At 34.7% G+C, this 15,459-nt stretch overlaps 2 protein-coding genes across 6 annotated transcripts; one reads left to right on the top strand and one right to left on the bottom strand.

The window, feature by feature from the left end:
• The first annotated feature begins 5,382 nt into the window (after nucleotides 1-5,382).
• LOC132060026 (uncharacterized) lies at nucleotides 5,383-11,877 on the top strand. 5 transcript variants are annotated; one of them, XM_059452886.1, is made up of 7 exons: nucleotides 5,383-5,710; nucleotides 6,851-8,124; nucleotides 9,339-10,104; nucleotides 10,483-10,706; nucleotides 10,859-11,075; nucleotides 11,158-11,392; nucleotides 11,573-11,877. In XM_059452886.1, the coding sequence occupies exons 1-3, from the start codon at nucleotides 5,398-5,400 to the stop codon at nucleotides 9,354-9,356; spliced, it is 1,605 nt and encodes a 534-aa protein (XP_059308869.1). In that variant the 5' UTR covers nucleotides 5,383-5,397; the 3' UTR covers nucleotides 9,357-10,104; nucleotides 10,483-10,706; nucleotides 10,859-11,075; nucleotides 11,158-11,392; nucleotides 11,573-11,877. The 5 variants fall into 5 exon arrangements, with proteins under 5 accessions (XP_059308869.1, XP_059308867.1, XP_059308868.1 ...); XM_059452884.1 differs by lacking the exon at nucleotides 9,339-10,104 and having other exon boundaries at nucleotides 10,859-10,919; nucleotides 11,002-11,075; XM_059452885.1 differs by lacking the exon at nucleotides 9,339-10,104 and having other exon boundaries at nucleotides 10,859-10,919; nucleotides 11,028-11,075.
• A 620-nt stretch (nucleotides 11,878-12,497) lies between these two features.
• On the bottom strand, nucleotides 12,498-14,175 carry LOC132060034 (zeatin O-glucosyltransferase-like). Its single transcript, XM_059452893.1, has one exon. It carries the CDS (start codon nucleotides 14,039-14,041, stop codon nucleotides 12,638-12,640), a length of 1,404 nt encoding a protein of 467 aa, XP_059308876.1. The 5' UTR covers nucleotides 14,042-14,175; the 3' UTR covers nucleotides 12,498-12,637.
• Nucleotides 14,176-15,459: the final 1,284 nt, after the last annotated feature.

Here is a 15,459-nt window from a genome sequence, read left to right on the forward strand (position 1 = left end):
TTTACATAATATATTCTCACAAAATATTATTACACAATATTTGAGTATGACTGTTATAGAGAGATAGTTTTACAAAGAGTATACTGCTATAATAAATGTCATTACTATTATAGATAGAATGTTATTATAGAGAAGTAAAATATAATATGAAAAATTGATTCAGGAGAAAATTTGTTATAAATATTATTATAATATTGTGATGTCTATCTTTAGGAGGAATTTTAGAGTTTGTTAGGGTTTGTGACTTTGGCACCAAGTCAATTCTCTCCTATAAATAGAGAGGTTCTTTTCATTGTATTTCATCCCTTCAAGAGAAATAAGAACTCTCCCCTCTTATCTCTTTCTCTACAATTATTCTTGTTCTTTGCTTTATTATTTTATAACACGTTATCAGCACGAAACTCTAATCAACTGAGATGTTACGATATTGCGAAGCATCCTTAGGTGTTGATAATATGATCGTTTGAATGGGTACTCACACTAGAGTCATGGTCTTGAAAGATGAAGCTTAATCGTTTAGATTTGAAATATTGGATATTAATGAACATCACGTGCCCATGCCTAAAACTCGAAACGACTTTAACATATACCTAAAGTATCGTGCAAGTTTTTTTTACTTTTTTCTATTTTTTTTGAATTCTTCAAGTTGTATAACTTGATTTTAAATATGAGCGAATATAATATATTTTAACTCGGCGTAGTTTGAAAGAAAATATGATCCCGAAGTGATTATATTTTACAAATCTCGTGTTAATTAAATTTGTTAATCACCAAAAGTGATAATATTTGCACAAAGCTTATTGTGATTACAATTGAAGACATGTTAGAGAAAAATACTCTACGTTATGTGGATACCTTAATTTGCTCCTGAAGTAGCAACATCTTAAAAGAGGTATTAAGCTATCATAATTTGATATGCTCAGAACACGTAGAGATGATTTTGTTCCATTCTTGAAGAATGAGAACTTTTGATAAATGTTACAAATACATATCCATTCCTTAAAGTGAATGTGACAGTATGTAATAAAGATTATAAATACAGACATGCTCTTGGTTGTGAATATATCCGGCCACACCTCCAGAAGAGGTAGAATAATTGAGAAAAAAAATTCTATGATTTGCTTCCGAAGTAGTAAACTCAGAAATCTACTCTTGAAGTAGCAAACTCAGAAATCTGCTCCCGAAGTAGTAGTAAATCTGAAATTTGCTCCTGAAACATTAAATCGAAACTTACTCCCGAAGTAGTAAGACTCAGAAAATAAAGCGGATAAATATTATCCTATTTTTGTACATGTTTTTACTTTGGAAATGAATTGTCAAGTACTAATCTTGGTTGAGTTTAGACATACTGGACCTAATATCAAACTATGGAAGTCGTAGGACAAAGTACATGCCGTTGAAATATATCGCGGTTGAAAGTGTCCAACCGTTTCAATTCAATATCTTGATATCAATTGCAATTCTCAAAATCCTTTGGTTTCAAACGTCAAATTTATATGTAATTTTTGAAATTGATATAATATCTATATTTGTTAAAAGGAAAAGGCATCCGATTAGCCTTATTTTTATTTGCGTAAAGTGGAACTCATAAATTGCCTTCTTTCACTATATTAAACAGAATATATTTTTGTCCCTTCCCTTTGCTAGTTTGGTCATATTATGAGAACTTATTCCGTTGATTATTAATTTGGTATTATATGCATGTTTATGGAAAGTAAGTTGTTAGCAATTTGTGGCGGATATAATTAGTTAACTAGAGATTTTAAAGTTGTCGCATTCGGAAATTACTAACATGTCTTGGTATTACGTAACTTACTACTAAGGTATTGTTCTATATGTATTTTGGTGGTCTAGAAGTATCGGTATAACTTTTGACAAGTAGAAAAAGTTTGGGAAATATATTAAAGCGGACTCAGAGAAATAATGAGCTATTGAAAATTATGTATAAAGCTCATCTAAATGACCAAGTTTTATTCCCGAAGTGAATGAAGAAATACCACAACACACCTCCGAAGAGATAAAATAGCAAAAGATATAGATGTTATTTTGTGGTATGAAGGTCATTGCCGCACGTACTTGTCGTACGTCAAATTATCTTGGATACTTTTATTATATATCATTCCAAGGCAAATGAAAAAGATTTTATAGAATATTTTCTATTATAACCACATTGATAGCATGATTAGTTGTTATTGATTTTCCGAAGGAAATAACAAATTCATGTATTTTTCTTGATCGAGGATGTAATATTTCTGTGGTCACCGCTAAGATACAAAATATTCAGACGTTAATAGCAAATTTCCCTGAAGGAGATGTTTGAAATACTGAAGTTTAGAACTTAATGTTTAATCATTTATAAATTGTATTGTCTTTAGATGTCCATTAATTATGTTTATTTCATGACACCGGCGTTGTCTAACTAAAACTTTTTTATGATACAAGCAAGATATCCGAGCAATATTTGGTAGTTAAAAATTAATGATCAAGGTCCGGAAAGAGCCTAATCATTTGTCTACAAGTATCATGACACCGGTAGTGTCCGAACGGTATGTGATCATGGAGAATAAATTAAAGGCTCCTAAAGAGCTTATATATTATTATGTCATTCATCCTAGATTGTAATATTTGAAGGTGTGATGATCGAAACAAAAGTTCTAGTAAAACCGAAGTTTACTAAAGTAAATGACTATCATATTGAAGATTCAAATGATGGAGGATTAAATATCTTCAAAATCATAGTGTGTAAGACATATGTAAGTAAAAAGTTACCCTCTCTATTCTCCAAATTGTACTACACAAATATAAGCATGATGAAATCTTATGCCATGACAAACCGAAGTTTATTGCTACAAAACGAGAGTTCAAGTCATAGTAAACCGAAGTTTACTAAAACAAACATGGCATGGTAAACCTAAAGTTTACTAGTATAGATAATTTTATCAGTTGGCATGAGCAATTTGGCCATCCGATTCAAATATGATGTGCAGATTGAGTATTTGACATATATTCAAGAACCGTAAGATTCTTCATGAATTTATTTTTGTAGCTTGTTCTCATGATAAGTGGATTATATGGCTAATATTGGGATTGAATTTCCTAACTGCGAAAAAAATATAAAGGGTGAATATGGGCCGTTCACATTATGTGATGTCTTAAATAGATGCATCGAGCAAGACAAAGTCACGTGTGCGTTTATTGTCAACTCGGTTTGACATATGCAAAGTTACTTGCTAAAAAATGATTGAGTTGAGAGCGTAATTTTCAGATTATGTAATCAAGATAATTCATCTTGTGAATGCTAGTTTATATCCAAGTTGGTTTGGCATTGAATGCCTCCGATAAAAAGCTAAATCATTGCTTATGAGAACAATGCTTCGTGTGCTAAATTATGATAAATTTTCCCCTCACAATTGGTTCGGGGTTAGGAACCCGATATTTCCATCTAACGCTTTTTTATATGTGGTATACGATTAATTAATCTACCATGATGCATAAAGATGGATTCCCTAAAGAAAATGGGGTGTATGTTAGTTTTTCTAACATAAGGGGAGAGAATAAAATTTGAGAATATGTGATAAATTATATATCACTAGTATGATCCTCATTCAAAAAATAATCTACTCAAATGCTAGAAGCATTTACGACCCAAAATTAATTTCTAACTTCACCGCAAAATGCTCCTATTAAATTCATGTCCCGGGAAGAGTCTAAAGCATGCATGAAGCGTGGTAGACCAATCGGTTTCAAACACAATAATCATTGAAAAGAAAGAGGAGCAAATGATTAATGATTATTATGAGGAGGCAATGTGCTCTTGAAGAGCCTGCGACATAACACTTCATGAAACCTCATGAGAGGTTAGGTACCTAAAAATAATGGAAGTGATGAGATCTCAATAAGTTATGTCACATTGCGAACCGATACAAATAATATATATAGTTGACGATATCTTTGGTACAATATAGCGCAATATTGTAAAAGATTGTGAGGATCTAAATTCTACGTCTATTAAAGCATGCTAACGTAGAAATTATTATCAAGTGAAATGACGCACCTTGGTAAGCGTAAAGTTTATTGGACTCCGTTGTCCAGGACACCGGAAGATGTCACATATTTAAATAGAAATAGATGTTGTCATATCCTATATGAATTACTTGACAAAATTATATGAAAATTCGAAGAATTTTGAATGCAGAAGCATATACAAGTTCTAGAAGTTTTGTTCGTTATTATGAATTGAATCAAGCAAGGTGAATGTGATTTAATCACCTTAATGAATGTTTAATGATTAAGGTCTATTTATCCCTACGTTTTTGTGGGAATCAAAATCATCATATTGTTAGTGCAAGTTGATGACTTGAGAATTATTGAAACTCTTGAAGAGTTTTGAAAAGAAATAGATTATCTGCTAAAAGAAGTTGAAATGAGAAACTTGCAAGATTTTTTGGTCCTGAAGTGCCATATCTTTATGCAATTGATGCATTTATATATTTTGCTATGACTTTGAGGGATTACAGTCATACGATGTTGTTCTATATGACAGTTAAATCATATAAAGATAACATTTATTTATAAAGCAATTCAAGAATGCACTTACAGTGATTTCAACAATATTATATGCTGATGCAACTCTATCCAAAGACTGAAGATGTAGCAACATACACAGCCCAACTAGAGAGTGGATTCATAAAGGGATAAAGCTTATTTCACAAAAGTTGTTCTTCACATACAAGCTCCAGAAGAATGGTGATATCAACGTGCAAGAGATTTGTTCGAGCGATAATATGACTGATTTATTCACCAAGTCTCTACAAACTACAACTTTCAAGAAGATGGTGCACAAGATTGGAATGCGAAGATTCAAGTTTTGGAGTGATGTACCCATCAGGGGGAGTTAATACGCGTTGTCTTTTTTCCCTCGACCAAGGTTTTGTCCCAATTGGGTTTTCTGGTAAGGTTTTTAATAGTAACCAAAATGTATATTATTAGAAATATGTACTCTTTTTTCCTTCACCGGAATTTTCCCACTGGGTTTTTTCTAGTAAGGTTTTAATGAGGCATATTATCTATCGAAATAGACATCAAGGGGGAGTGTTATAAATATTATTATAATATTGTGATGTCTATCTTTAGGAGGAATTTTAGAGTTTGTTAGGGTTTGTGACTTTGCACAAGTCAATTCTCTCCTATAAATGTAGAGGTTCTTTTCATGTATTTCATCCCTTCAAGAGAAATAACTCTCCCTCTTATCTCTTTCTCTACAATTATTCTTGTTCTTTGCTTTATTATTTTATAACAAAGTTGCTATAGTGAAATGCCTTTATAATTATAATGAATGACAATTACATACAGGTTTGACTGTAGTACTATTTTTGGAGCTTTTCTACAATTTTGCCCATGGCGATTCGGCGTCGTATATTCAACAGAAAATACCTAATCGCCGGCGCAGCCTTCTCTACCGCCGCCATTACATTCCAAACCCTAAACCCTAACCCTAACTCCACCCATTCCCCTTTCATAAACGGCGTCGTTCGCTCCACTCGAGCACTCATAACCATCACTTCCAACATCATAGACTATAAATACTCATTATACAACTTCAATCCTAACACTAACGAGTATCGCCTTGCTCTCGCTGAACTACATTTAAGGTCAGCTAAGAGAATTTTAACTATGTGTGATGTGAATAGAGGTATTTATATCAAAGCAGGTCAGTTTATTGCATCTATTAAATAAAATCTCAAAATGAATACTCGAATTTTGCTTTCGTTATTACAGGATCAAACTATTCCTTTTGCAGTTTAACGCAATTAAACGAGTGTTATTCACCAATTTAGGTCAAAATTGTATAATGTAGCAAAATATCATTTGAATTCTAACAATGTGTGATGCAAATAAAGGAATTTATATCAAAGCAGATCAGTTTATTGCATCTATTAAACAAGTACCAAATGAATACTTAATTTTACTTTGATTATTACAGGATCAAGTTGTTCCTTTTTAGTTTAACGCAATTAAACAAGTACTATTCACTAATTTTGGTCAAAATTGTATGATGTAGCAAAATAGTCTTATATATTTCATTAAGTAGGCGTTTGGCCATAGAAATCACTTTATTTGGAATTTTTGAAATTGGAGTTGACGATGGAGTTGTGTTTGGTTATAGTTTTAAAAAAAAAATTTGGTTGTTTGAATATACTGGAAGTGATTTTTTTTTTTTTTGGAACTTTCATGGACAAATGCTGATTTTCAGATAAAGTGAAAAATATGAAAAAATTCTTATGGCCAAACGGGGCCTTAGGATCAATCTCACTTTCATCATAACAGGATCAAACTATTCCTTTTCAGTTTAAATCAATTAAACAAGTACTATTCACCAATTTAGATCAAAATTGTATAATGTAGCAAAATATTCTTTGAATTTTGTGGTCTTAAATATGCTATTAAGAATGTTGGGTATAAAGAGTTACAGTAATAAATATAAAAAATGACATTCTTTTTAAAATATACTAAAAAGGAAAGTAAGACAAAGAAATTGAATAGTACTTATCTGTCATGATTTTTCGAACTAGAAATTCAAGACAAGATTATTTGTTATTAGTAATTATTCTTGAAGACAACAAATACCTCAAAATTGGGGAGATGATACATAAATGGGGTGAATATTTAATGAAGAGAGATTGTGTTTTAAGACGTAAATAAGGGTAAAATAGTCAAAAGCCCTCCTAATTAATGTTTTCTTAACGGGCGTGTACAAGAGAAACGCCACAGATAATTTGAGACGGAGGGAGTAGTGTTTTTTGCCCTTCTTCATTTTTACAATTTTGCACTCATGGAATTCTTTTTTCAGGTCAGTTTGTTGCATCCATTAGACAAGTACCAAAAGAATACTCAACATTACTTTCATCATTACAGGATCAAGCTATTCCTATGCAGTTTAACGCAATTAAACAAGTGCTAATCAGTAATTTAGGTCAAAATTGTTTATCAGAGATGTTTTTATCGTTTGATGAGGTACCGGTTGCTGCTGCATCTATTGCGCAAGTACACCATGCTGTTTTAGTGAAAGATCGTAAGGAAGTTGCAGTTAAGGTGCAGTATCCCGGATTAGAGTATCAAATGAAATTTGATCTTGGTACCATGGCTTTGTTGTCGAAATTAGTGGGATGGATTTTTCCTGATTACAGGTTTAACTGGCTTGTATCGGAATTTGAGAAATCTATTGCTTGTGAACTTGATTTTATTGGAGAGGCTAAAAATTTGGAGAGAATTCGCAAAAATTTTAAGGATAATAGCATGGTTAGGGTTCCTAATGTGTTTTGGGATTTTACGACGAGGCAAGTTTTGATGATGGAGTTCTGTAGAGGTTGTAAGGTCGATGACGTGGATTTTATGAAGGAAAGAGGAATTAGCACGGTTAAGGTTGCGAAAGCTTTGGCTGAAATGTTTGCAGAAATGATTTTTGTTCACGGTTTTCTGCATGGAGATTTACATCCTGGTAATATATTGGTTTCACCTGAAGGGAAGAATGGATTTAGTTTAGTGCTGTTGGATTTTGGGATTTGTAAACAGTTGGATGAGGATTTCAGATTGAAGTATTGCCAGCTTTGGGAGGCTTTGGTAGTTATGGACTCTACGAGAATTCAACAGATAGGAGAATACTTTGGTGTTGGGAAATACTCCAAATATTTTCCTGTTATATTTACGGGGAGAACTATTGACAGTAAATCGGCACTTGGGAGCGGAATGTCTGCTGAAGAAAAGAAGAACTTGAAGGAGGATTTGAAGTCTCTTAAAATGGAAGACATATCTTCCTTCATGGAATCTCTGCCTACCGATTTTCTCACAGTATTGCGGACCGATGGGCTCTTAAGATCTCTGACCAGCAAGTTGGGTGCTCCCTTGAGAGTTCGGTTACTAGCATATGCTGAATATGCACTATATGGACTTTCGTTGAATGCTGACTCTAAATCTGATTCTGCCATAGGAGTTATGCTCTTTAGATTCAAGACTGGCCTTCGATACGTCCAATTAAGACTCCTCTTTGGGATATTGGGGCTTGTTTCATGGCTTGAAAGCATCAAACGGAGGTTTAAAGATTTACTTGCCTCAGCTGGTTATGTGGTAAGGAACTTGTACCGTCCTTTATTGACAGCATAATTAAGTCTGTCAGTTGTAATATTGAAGAAAGTATCTCATTTTACGTTCATTCACTTCTGAAAAAAAAAGTTTCAAAGTGATACCGCGACTCATACAAGTGTCGTGTTGTGTAGTAATAGATGAAAACCTGTGAAGTCATTTGCAATTTCATAGTAGATCCTTCTTCTCCTTCAAAAACTATTGGATCTATCTCTCATTGGCGTCATGTTCTATTATCTGCCAGCACAAGTAGGGATTGCCCTTCATGAAAATTTTGGTATCCTTACGAGCATTTGTCAATATTGCTTCTTCTTGTTAGCGTGACTATGTAGACATGATTTTTGCCAATTTTTGCAATATTTTAGCCAATCTTTCACATCAGGAATTTGTGACTCGTTGTCTTAACTGCATTCAGTAGAACACGAGTAGATTCCTGACTCTCGCCACCATATTCTGTTGGTAGAATATAACTTGCTGAGGTCGACAATATATGGGTCATTATGCTCACAATGGGATTGGGGTTGATGACAATACCCAAGAATTATACTGAGGGAAAATAGGTAGAATGGTGCTTATTATGCACCTTTTGATAGATATTATCAGAGTTATGACGTTGTTGCTTTAAGCCTTTAACAAATACTACTAGAGGCTGTGGTAATGTAATGTAGTGTTTGGGTAAGATAAAAAAGTGCTTTTAAGCCAAAATAACAAAAATAAGCCAAAAGCCATAAGTTAGAATTCCTAACTTATGACTTTTGGCTTATAAGTCAAAACCCATAAACCAATCCAAACGGGCTCTAAATGGTCTCATGGAAATTAATAAGACCGGACTTGAAGAGCAATGTAATATACCCTTCCATAATACTCCCTCCTTTCAGTTTTTGTGTACATATTTTCCTTTTCAGTCCGAAAGAATGACGCTTCTAAATTTGAAATAATTAACTTCATACTTCTCATTTTACCCTTAATGTGAAGCTTTTATAACCACACAAAGGCCGCAAGTTTCAAAAGTTTTATAGTCACACACACACAGATGCTGTGGCATATGTTTTTGATTACAAGTTTCAAAAGTCAATTCATTTCTTTTTAAAACTTCATGCCAATTCAAACTTTAAAGAAACTTTTGGTCTGTTTTAAGTCTATTTGGGGATGTTTGTAGAACTAGTGATTGGTTAGTAATTGGCATGTCCATTATGCAGGTTACCGCTAATCTTTAGAAAGTGGACTTCCTTGAATCATTTCTAACTTAATCTAATTGGATCACTGAAAATGCTATTCCTTGGGGAGCTGTTATGCTGCAATTGCAGTGTACATGATGCGATAGCAGCAAGCCATTTCTTTAACTTCTGTTATCACAACTCCATTCCCTGCGAAGTGCGATCCTTTGCTGTCCTCAAGTGTTGGTTTGGCTTTGAGACTCTTGAAACATCAAAGGTAGTGGATTGGCCTTGATTCTCCCTGAGAATTATTATAGCACCCTCCGAGGCATGCTTGATCAATCCTTGTAGCTTTTGTAGTCTCTTAACTTGGGTCTTTGTTAGCTGCTTGCTTGAGGTGTAACAACGATCTGGTCAACACCCCCGGAGTGGTTAGGTGGATCTCCATCAGCCCCCTTGTTTGCGAAGAGAAGAACTTAGATTTTCCAGCAATAATGATGCAGAATTTCACTGTAGAGATGCAGAAGTGGATACAATTGATCCATTATCACCAACCCATTCACCTTGACAGCTCAAGCAAGAACTTTGAATTCATGTTGTCTAAGGTTTTCTGAATATCAAGCTAACATAATAAATCATGTTGTCTTGCTTCTTTCTCATGTGCAGTATTCATACACAACTAAAACTGCATCAGTGATATGCCTGCCTCAAATAAATGCCAACTGAGTATCTGAAATAGTCTGCTTACGACCATTCGAACCTTTCTGGGAAGAGCTTGGCCACTGTCTTATAGAACTCCAACCTAGGTGTATGGGTCTAAATCCTTTAACTCAGAGACACCATTTGACTTTGAAAATAGAGCAATATATGTGGTAGTGGAACATTTTACGAAGCCTTAGATTGATGAAAATAGCTAAAGGCAGTCATTAGATCAAACTTGATTACTCCCAAGAACTACTGATAAATAAGGCCATGGAAAAGCAATCCGGAAGTGCTTGTCACAGTTGGTTTCCTTGAATATTCCAGCTACTTTTTTTTATCGTTAAAGGTAATTGTAATTATGTCCAGCTTTAAGAAGATGCTCGGAAATATCTACAAGAACAGCAACATAACAGTAACTAGTTGATTATTCCAACTACTTTACTCCTAAAGAGAAGTCTTTGCAAACAAGTTTCTTCTCCTGCAGATGAAGGCCTCCAATCCACCTGCTCTTTGTACAGGGTCATCTGGAACCTGATGATTCCTCCCTGATGCAGTCAGATCTTCAGATATTTCTCCATTTACTTTTAGCTGATAATGTGGTTACATCTGGGGTAGAAATTGGGCCATCTTATGAAAAAAACTTTGGTGTTTTTATCCCCAACTGAAGCTAGAGATCTTTTGACTTTTGCCATCGAGATATCTCCTCTGGTCTGTAAATCTCATGTAATTCTAGCAAACATTCAGTTTGCCATCGAGATATCTCCTCTGGTCTGTAAATCTCATGTAATTCTAGCAAACATTCAGTTCTTCTGCAATTGGTCTTCCTCTGTTAGGTCTCTTTCTTCCTGAATTTTGTCCAGATTCTTGATATAAATTGATAGCAGGCAGAGCGAGCAAGAATTACAGTGACTAAGAGTCCAGGTATTCTACTCTAGCTTTTTCAATGGTGTGATTTTATCCTGGATCATTGGCAAAAGGGAAGTCAATCGCCTTTTATGCTCAGTTATTGTTGGCGGTTTGATTAACAAGGCACTAGCTTGGGAATATGAGAAACAGAAGTTGTTTCCGTACGATGGGGTGAGTTCTTTTGCAGCTAAAAGTTTCTAGATTATTTCTTTTGTTTGTACTGTTGGTTAAATGAACTTGGCTTTACTTGTAGGCGAGATTGGTGTCAATATTGGAGGATTACAAAGTGAGTCGTCAGCAGAAAGAAGATACAAAGAAATGGCCCGTGTAATGTCGCGTGATGTGTGGGTTAGGCGCATTTCACAAGTTTGAACCCCTGCCGTGAACAAAAGCCTGTATTTAAGTGGGGGTAAATTATCACGCCCATTATCCACTGAGTTGCAAACCGTGCTCCCCTTGCCCTCGGGAATTTCTCAATTATCAAAAAAGTAACTGATATTATCACGCCCATATCCACTGAGTTGCAAACCGTGCTCCCCTTCTCGGGAATTTTATATACGCTGTAATGTCTAGTGTGAAGTGCTAACAAACTGCATAATAGTTCAATGTTTCTTTGTGTTTCATGTTATATTTTATGTTATTTCAACCTCGCCAAAATGTCTTTGCAGGGAGATGATCACATTAAAGGACCTCAAAACTTGTGAATACTGAAGGGAGTGTGCACTACTGTAATGCTGTTGACATTATATAGGTGCTACAAGCTGGTTAGTGGTTCCTATAGAGATTGATGTGGATAATATTAGGAACATGGAAGTCCTCTGTTTGATTAGAATTTCACTATATGGATCTTGAACTTTTTCTTTTGTGGGTCATTAGCATGTTAATATAGTGGAATCTGATTGCCATGAATTAATCAGAGGATTCTTTCAATTCTTTCATTTCCCAGAGAATGCATCTTTCTACCATTGGAAAATCATAGTGTAGCAATAACAAATAAATAGCTACTCTCATAAACTCTACTGAGGTACCTACCACTGATGACTATAAAGATCTAATATAATATAGTATCAAAAATGTGAACCACAACAAAAGAAACTATATAAATCAAATGGTATATGATCACCTCAGCTTTGTTATATTGGATAACTTGTCAATTAACTTCAAGTTACATCAGCACTGAAGTCGACATGTATTTTAAATGTTAAAATTGGTGGTGTTTGACATTATTACGCCGACCTGCTCATTTTTTTTCTCACCAATTAGAAAATATGAATTAAAAATTGAAGTTCAACCCTAATTTTATCTAAGGAGCAAGATCCTATTTTTCAGCTGTTGCGGTTGAGATTGGTAGCACATTACCTTCAAAGTGAGATTTTCCTGACACAAATTCAGATTAATCGACCCCAAAACGGTTAAGGATCACGGTTACAATAGCTAACTGTTGCTTCAATTTTTGGGACCACGGGAAACTGATTGAAAAAAGGGTTGAGGGATTCCCTATTATTATTTCCCCTGCTTGCTACTCTCTTTCCTTCAGTTTTTCCCCTATTTCTAAGAAAATTCTTGTTTCAACTTATTTGATCTTTGTGAATTACAAATGAAATACTATCTTTTTCATGCAACGAAGTATCAACAAAGTCTCCTATAAGGGAAGGTTCAAACATAATACAATTTACTATCAAATTTTGATGCCCATTGTCAATACAATTTTTTATTTTTTATAATCTAATGTATTAATTTTCACGAGTAATGTGGGCGATGAAAGAATCCATCTCTGCGCGGTTTACGACCCCATCAATCACTGATTTCTTAATAGCATTGCTCAAATCTGCTGCTCTTTTCCTCATCTCATCTCCTTCTGTTGAAGCCATCAAAGTTTTCACAGCATTCTCAACCATTTGTGATGTGACATGTTCATCTTGGCGCGCCCATGGCCTAACAGATAGTCCAATTTTCAGATATTTTGTTACAAGTTGAGAATTCCTTGGCTGATCTGAATGCATTGGCCAAGCTGCTATAGGAACTCCAAAGGACATACTCTCCATGCATGAATTCCATCCACAATGACTCATAAAACCTCCCGTTGAACAATGTGCTAATATTTCCAATTGTGGTGCCCAATCTCTTACTATAATCCCTGTTTCTTTTATTCTCTCTTCATATCCTTCAGGCAATTGTACTTTTCTAACATCACTTGCAAAAACATCTCCTCTGTCAGCATCTCTGTGTACCCAAATGAATTTTTGGTGGCTTTTCTCAAGACCGATCGCGAGCTCTTTGATTTCTTCATCGCACAACGTAGTAGTCGTGCCAAATGACACAAAAATAACTGAGTCGCGTTGTTGTTTGTCAAGCCAATCCAGGGACTCGTGGCGCTTGTTTGAGCCTTTGCTTTTCTCTTTTGCCTCCGTAGGATTGAGTGGACCTATAGCCCATTGCTTCAATCCATGATCATATTCTTTAGCCATTAAGTCAAGGTACAAACCTTCTATTACTCTTGATGAATTGTAAAGTTCACCACAATTGAGCTTCCCATCAAATTGTTCTTGTATCCTCAAAAATTCCCAAAACTCTGGAGGAAAGCAATCTTCAATTGATGGAATATCCTCATAAAGTTCAGTTCCCGGATGAAAAGGCTTTCCTTTGAGTTCCCACAAATATGAATATGTCATGAAAGCAGATGTACTATTGAAAGAGTAGCACTCTGTGTTTGGCATTTCAGGCAAATCTTGAACTACCCATTTCATCAAATCATCATAAATGACAACAACTTTGTTATGATTCACGCTTAGATCGCATACTAGTGAGCAAACAGGGCCGCGGAGGTGGAATGTAGCGTAGAAAGAAGGCATTAGATGGTTCGGAAATTTGTGAAAAGAATTAGGATTTGGTGAAGGAGTTTCAAAAGAAGGTGTTTGAAATTCATGGAAGTGGATGTTTGTTATGGTGTGAGGATCAAGACCATGAACCCGAGTTTTCGCTTGTTGAATGTGTGCAGTGGTTCCAACATAATTGACCGGGATATTGTACGAGGAAACAAGTCCAGAGAGATGGAGGAGTTGATTGAGATGGCCTTGTGCTGGAAGTGGCACCATGACTATAGCTATTGAGCTGTTTGAGGTGCATTTTTCAGCCATTGAGAAAGTTTACAGATGAGAAATCTTTGAACTTTATTGCAAATTTAAGAGCATGTTTGGTGTCTGAGGCATAACAGAAGGTATATATTGGTAAATATTTTCTTTACACCTTCAATGCATGGATCTTAAGCAAAATAAACGTGTCATAAACAAAAAACTACAAAGAAAAGAAAAAAGCATTTATAATAGGATTTGACATGTATAAACTGACTGCATCAAGATGGTCTAGTGTCTACATTATCAATATATCTTTACTGATTAGAGCTGGTCATCTTGTTTTGTGGTTTACCAAATTGGTTAATTTCTCAAGGAACCAACATGGGTTGCAGTGCAATGGTAACTGGTAAGTACTACTTTGTCCTTAGCCAGAGTCGTAATAGCGGAGCCAGGATTTCCGCAAAGGGGATTCGAATAACAAATATTTAAACATGTGAAAAAGCCAAGGGAATTCAACACCTTATATATATATATATATATATATATATATATACATAAAAAAAGCTTGACCTTATATATGCAGTATAATTTTCCGACGAAGAGGGTTCGAGTGAATTCTTTCGCCACCCTAGCTACAACATCCAATGGCCATGCTTTTTGACTTGATCTAATTAGGGGTTAAAGTATTAGTAAGTAAAATTGTTCACTCGCCTCAGTTCAAAATCCGCTTTAACCCCCGATTGTGACTTTCCGACGCGAATGTAAATTGATTCAATTTCAATGTTGGTAGGGACACGTAAGTGATTGGGAAATTAAAAAGAAAAAAAAATCTCAATCTTTGGAACTTCCCATAAGTTTCTCTAGAGATAAATGCCTTACAAGTTTTTTTTTTTTTTTTTCTCTGTCTTGGTCCTAAAAGTTACAAATTCATTATTGATCAGTTATTTTAACCAAGAAGCAGATAATGGAGAGCCCTACTGAAAATTTTCATGGCATGAGAATTGAATGAGTGGTACTAATGTTGGTGAAGTTGGTGAGATAATTTATGTGGTTTGTTGTGGTAGGTGGTGAATGGGGTCAAACAAATCTCATAGAGACTTCACTTCATTATCTTGAAAAAGTTTGTGTGTAACATTCATCTATATATATATATATATATATATATATATATAGACACACACACACATATATACATATAAAACACTGTTGGGGTTTAAAATTTGCCAGTTGGGGTGCCCAATCTTTACTATAATTATTTTTCTTTTGTTCTTTCTCCATATCCTTCAGGCAATTGTACTTTCTAACATCACTTCAAAAAAATGTCAGCATCTCTGAGTATTCATAAAACGACCTACCGATATTCATGAATACAACATAATAAAAATTACACAAAAATTCTTTTCAAGCCGTATTCAAGTCATATGTATTCAACTTTTCGCTTATATTCATGTCAAATGTATTAGCCGAGTTGTATTCATCTA

This window comes from Lycium ferocissimum, chromosome 6, assembly GCF_029784015.1.
Source record: "Lycium ferocissimum isolate CSIRO_LF1 chromosome 6, AGI_CSIRO_Lferr_CH_V1, whole genome shotgun sequence".
NCBI lineage: Eukaryota > Viridiplantae > Streptophyta > Magnoliopsida > Solanales > Solanaceae > Lycium > Lycium ferocissimum.

Excerpts from the sequence above, each read along its gene's own strand:
- LOC132060026 (XM_059452882.1), top strand. The coding sequence starts at position 5,398 with ATGGCGATTCGGCGTCGTATATTCAACAGAAAATACCTAATCGCCGGC. Across the intron at positions 5,711-6,850 it reads AGGTATTTATATCAAAGCAG|GTCAGTTTGTTGCATCCATT; the intron begins GTCAGTTTATTG and ends TTCTTTTTTCAG. Across the intron at positions 8,125-10,482 it reads TTGCCTCAGCTGGTTATGTG|ATGAAGGCCTCCAATCCACC; the intron begins GTAAGGAACTTG and ends CTTCTCCTGCAG.
- LOC132060034 (XM_059452893.1), bottom strand. The coding sequence starts at position 14,041 with ATGGCTGAAAAATGCACCTCAAACAGCTCAATAGCTATAGTCATGGTG.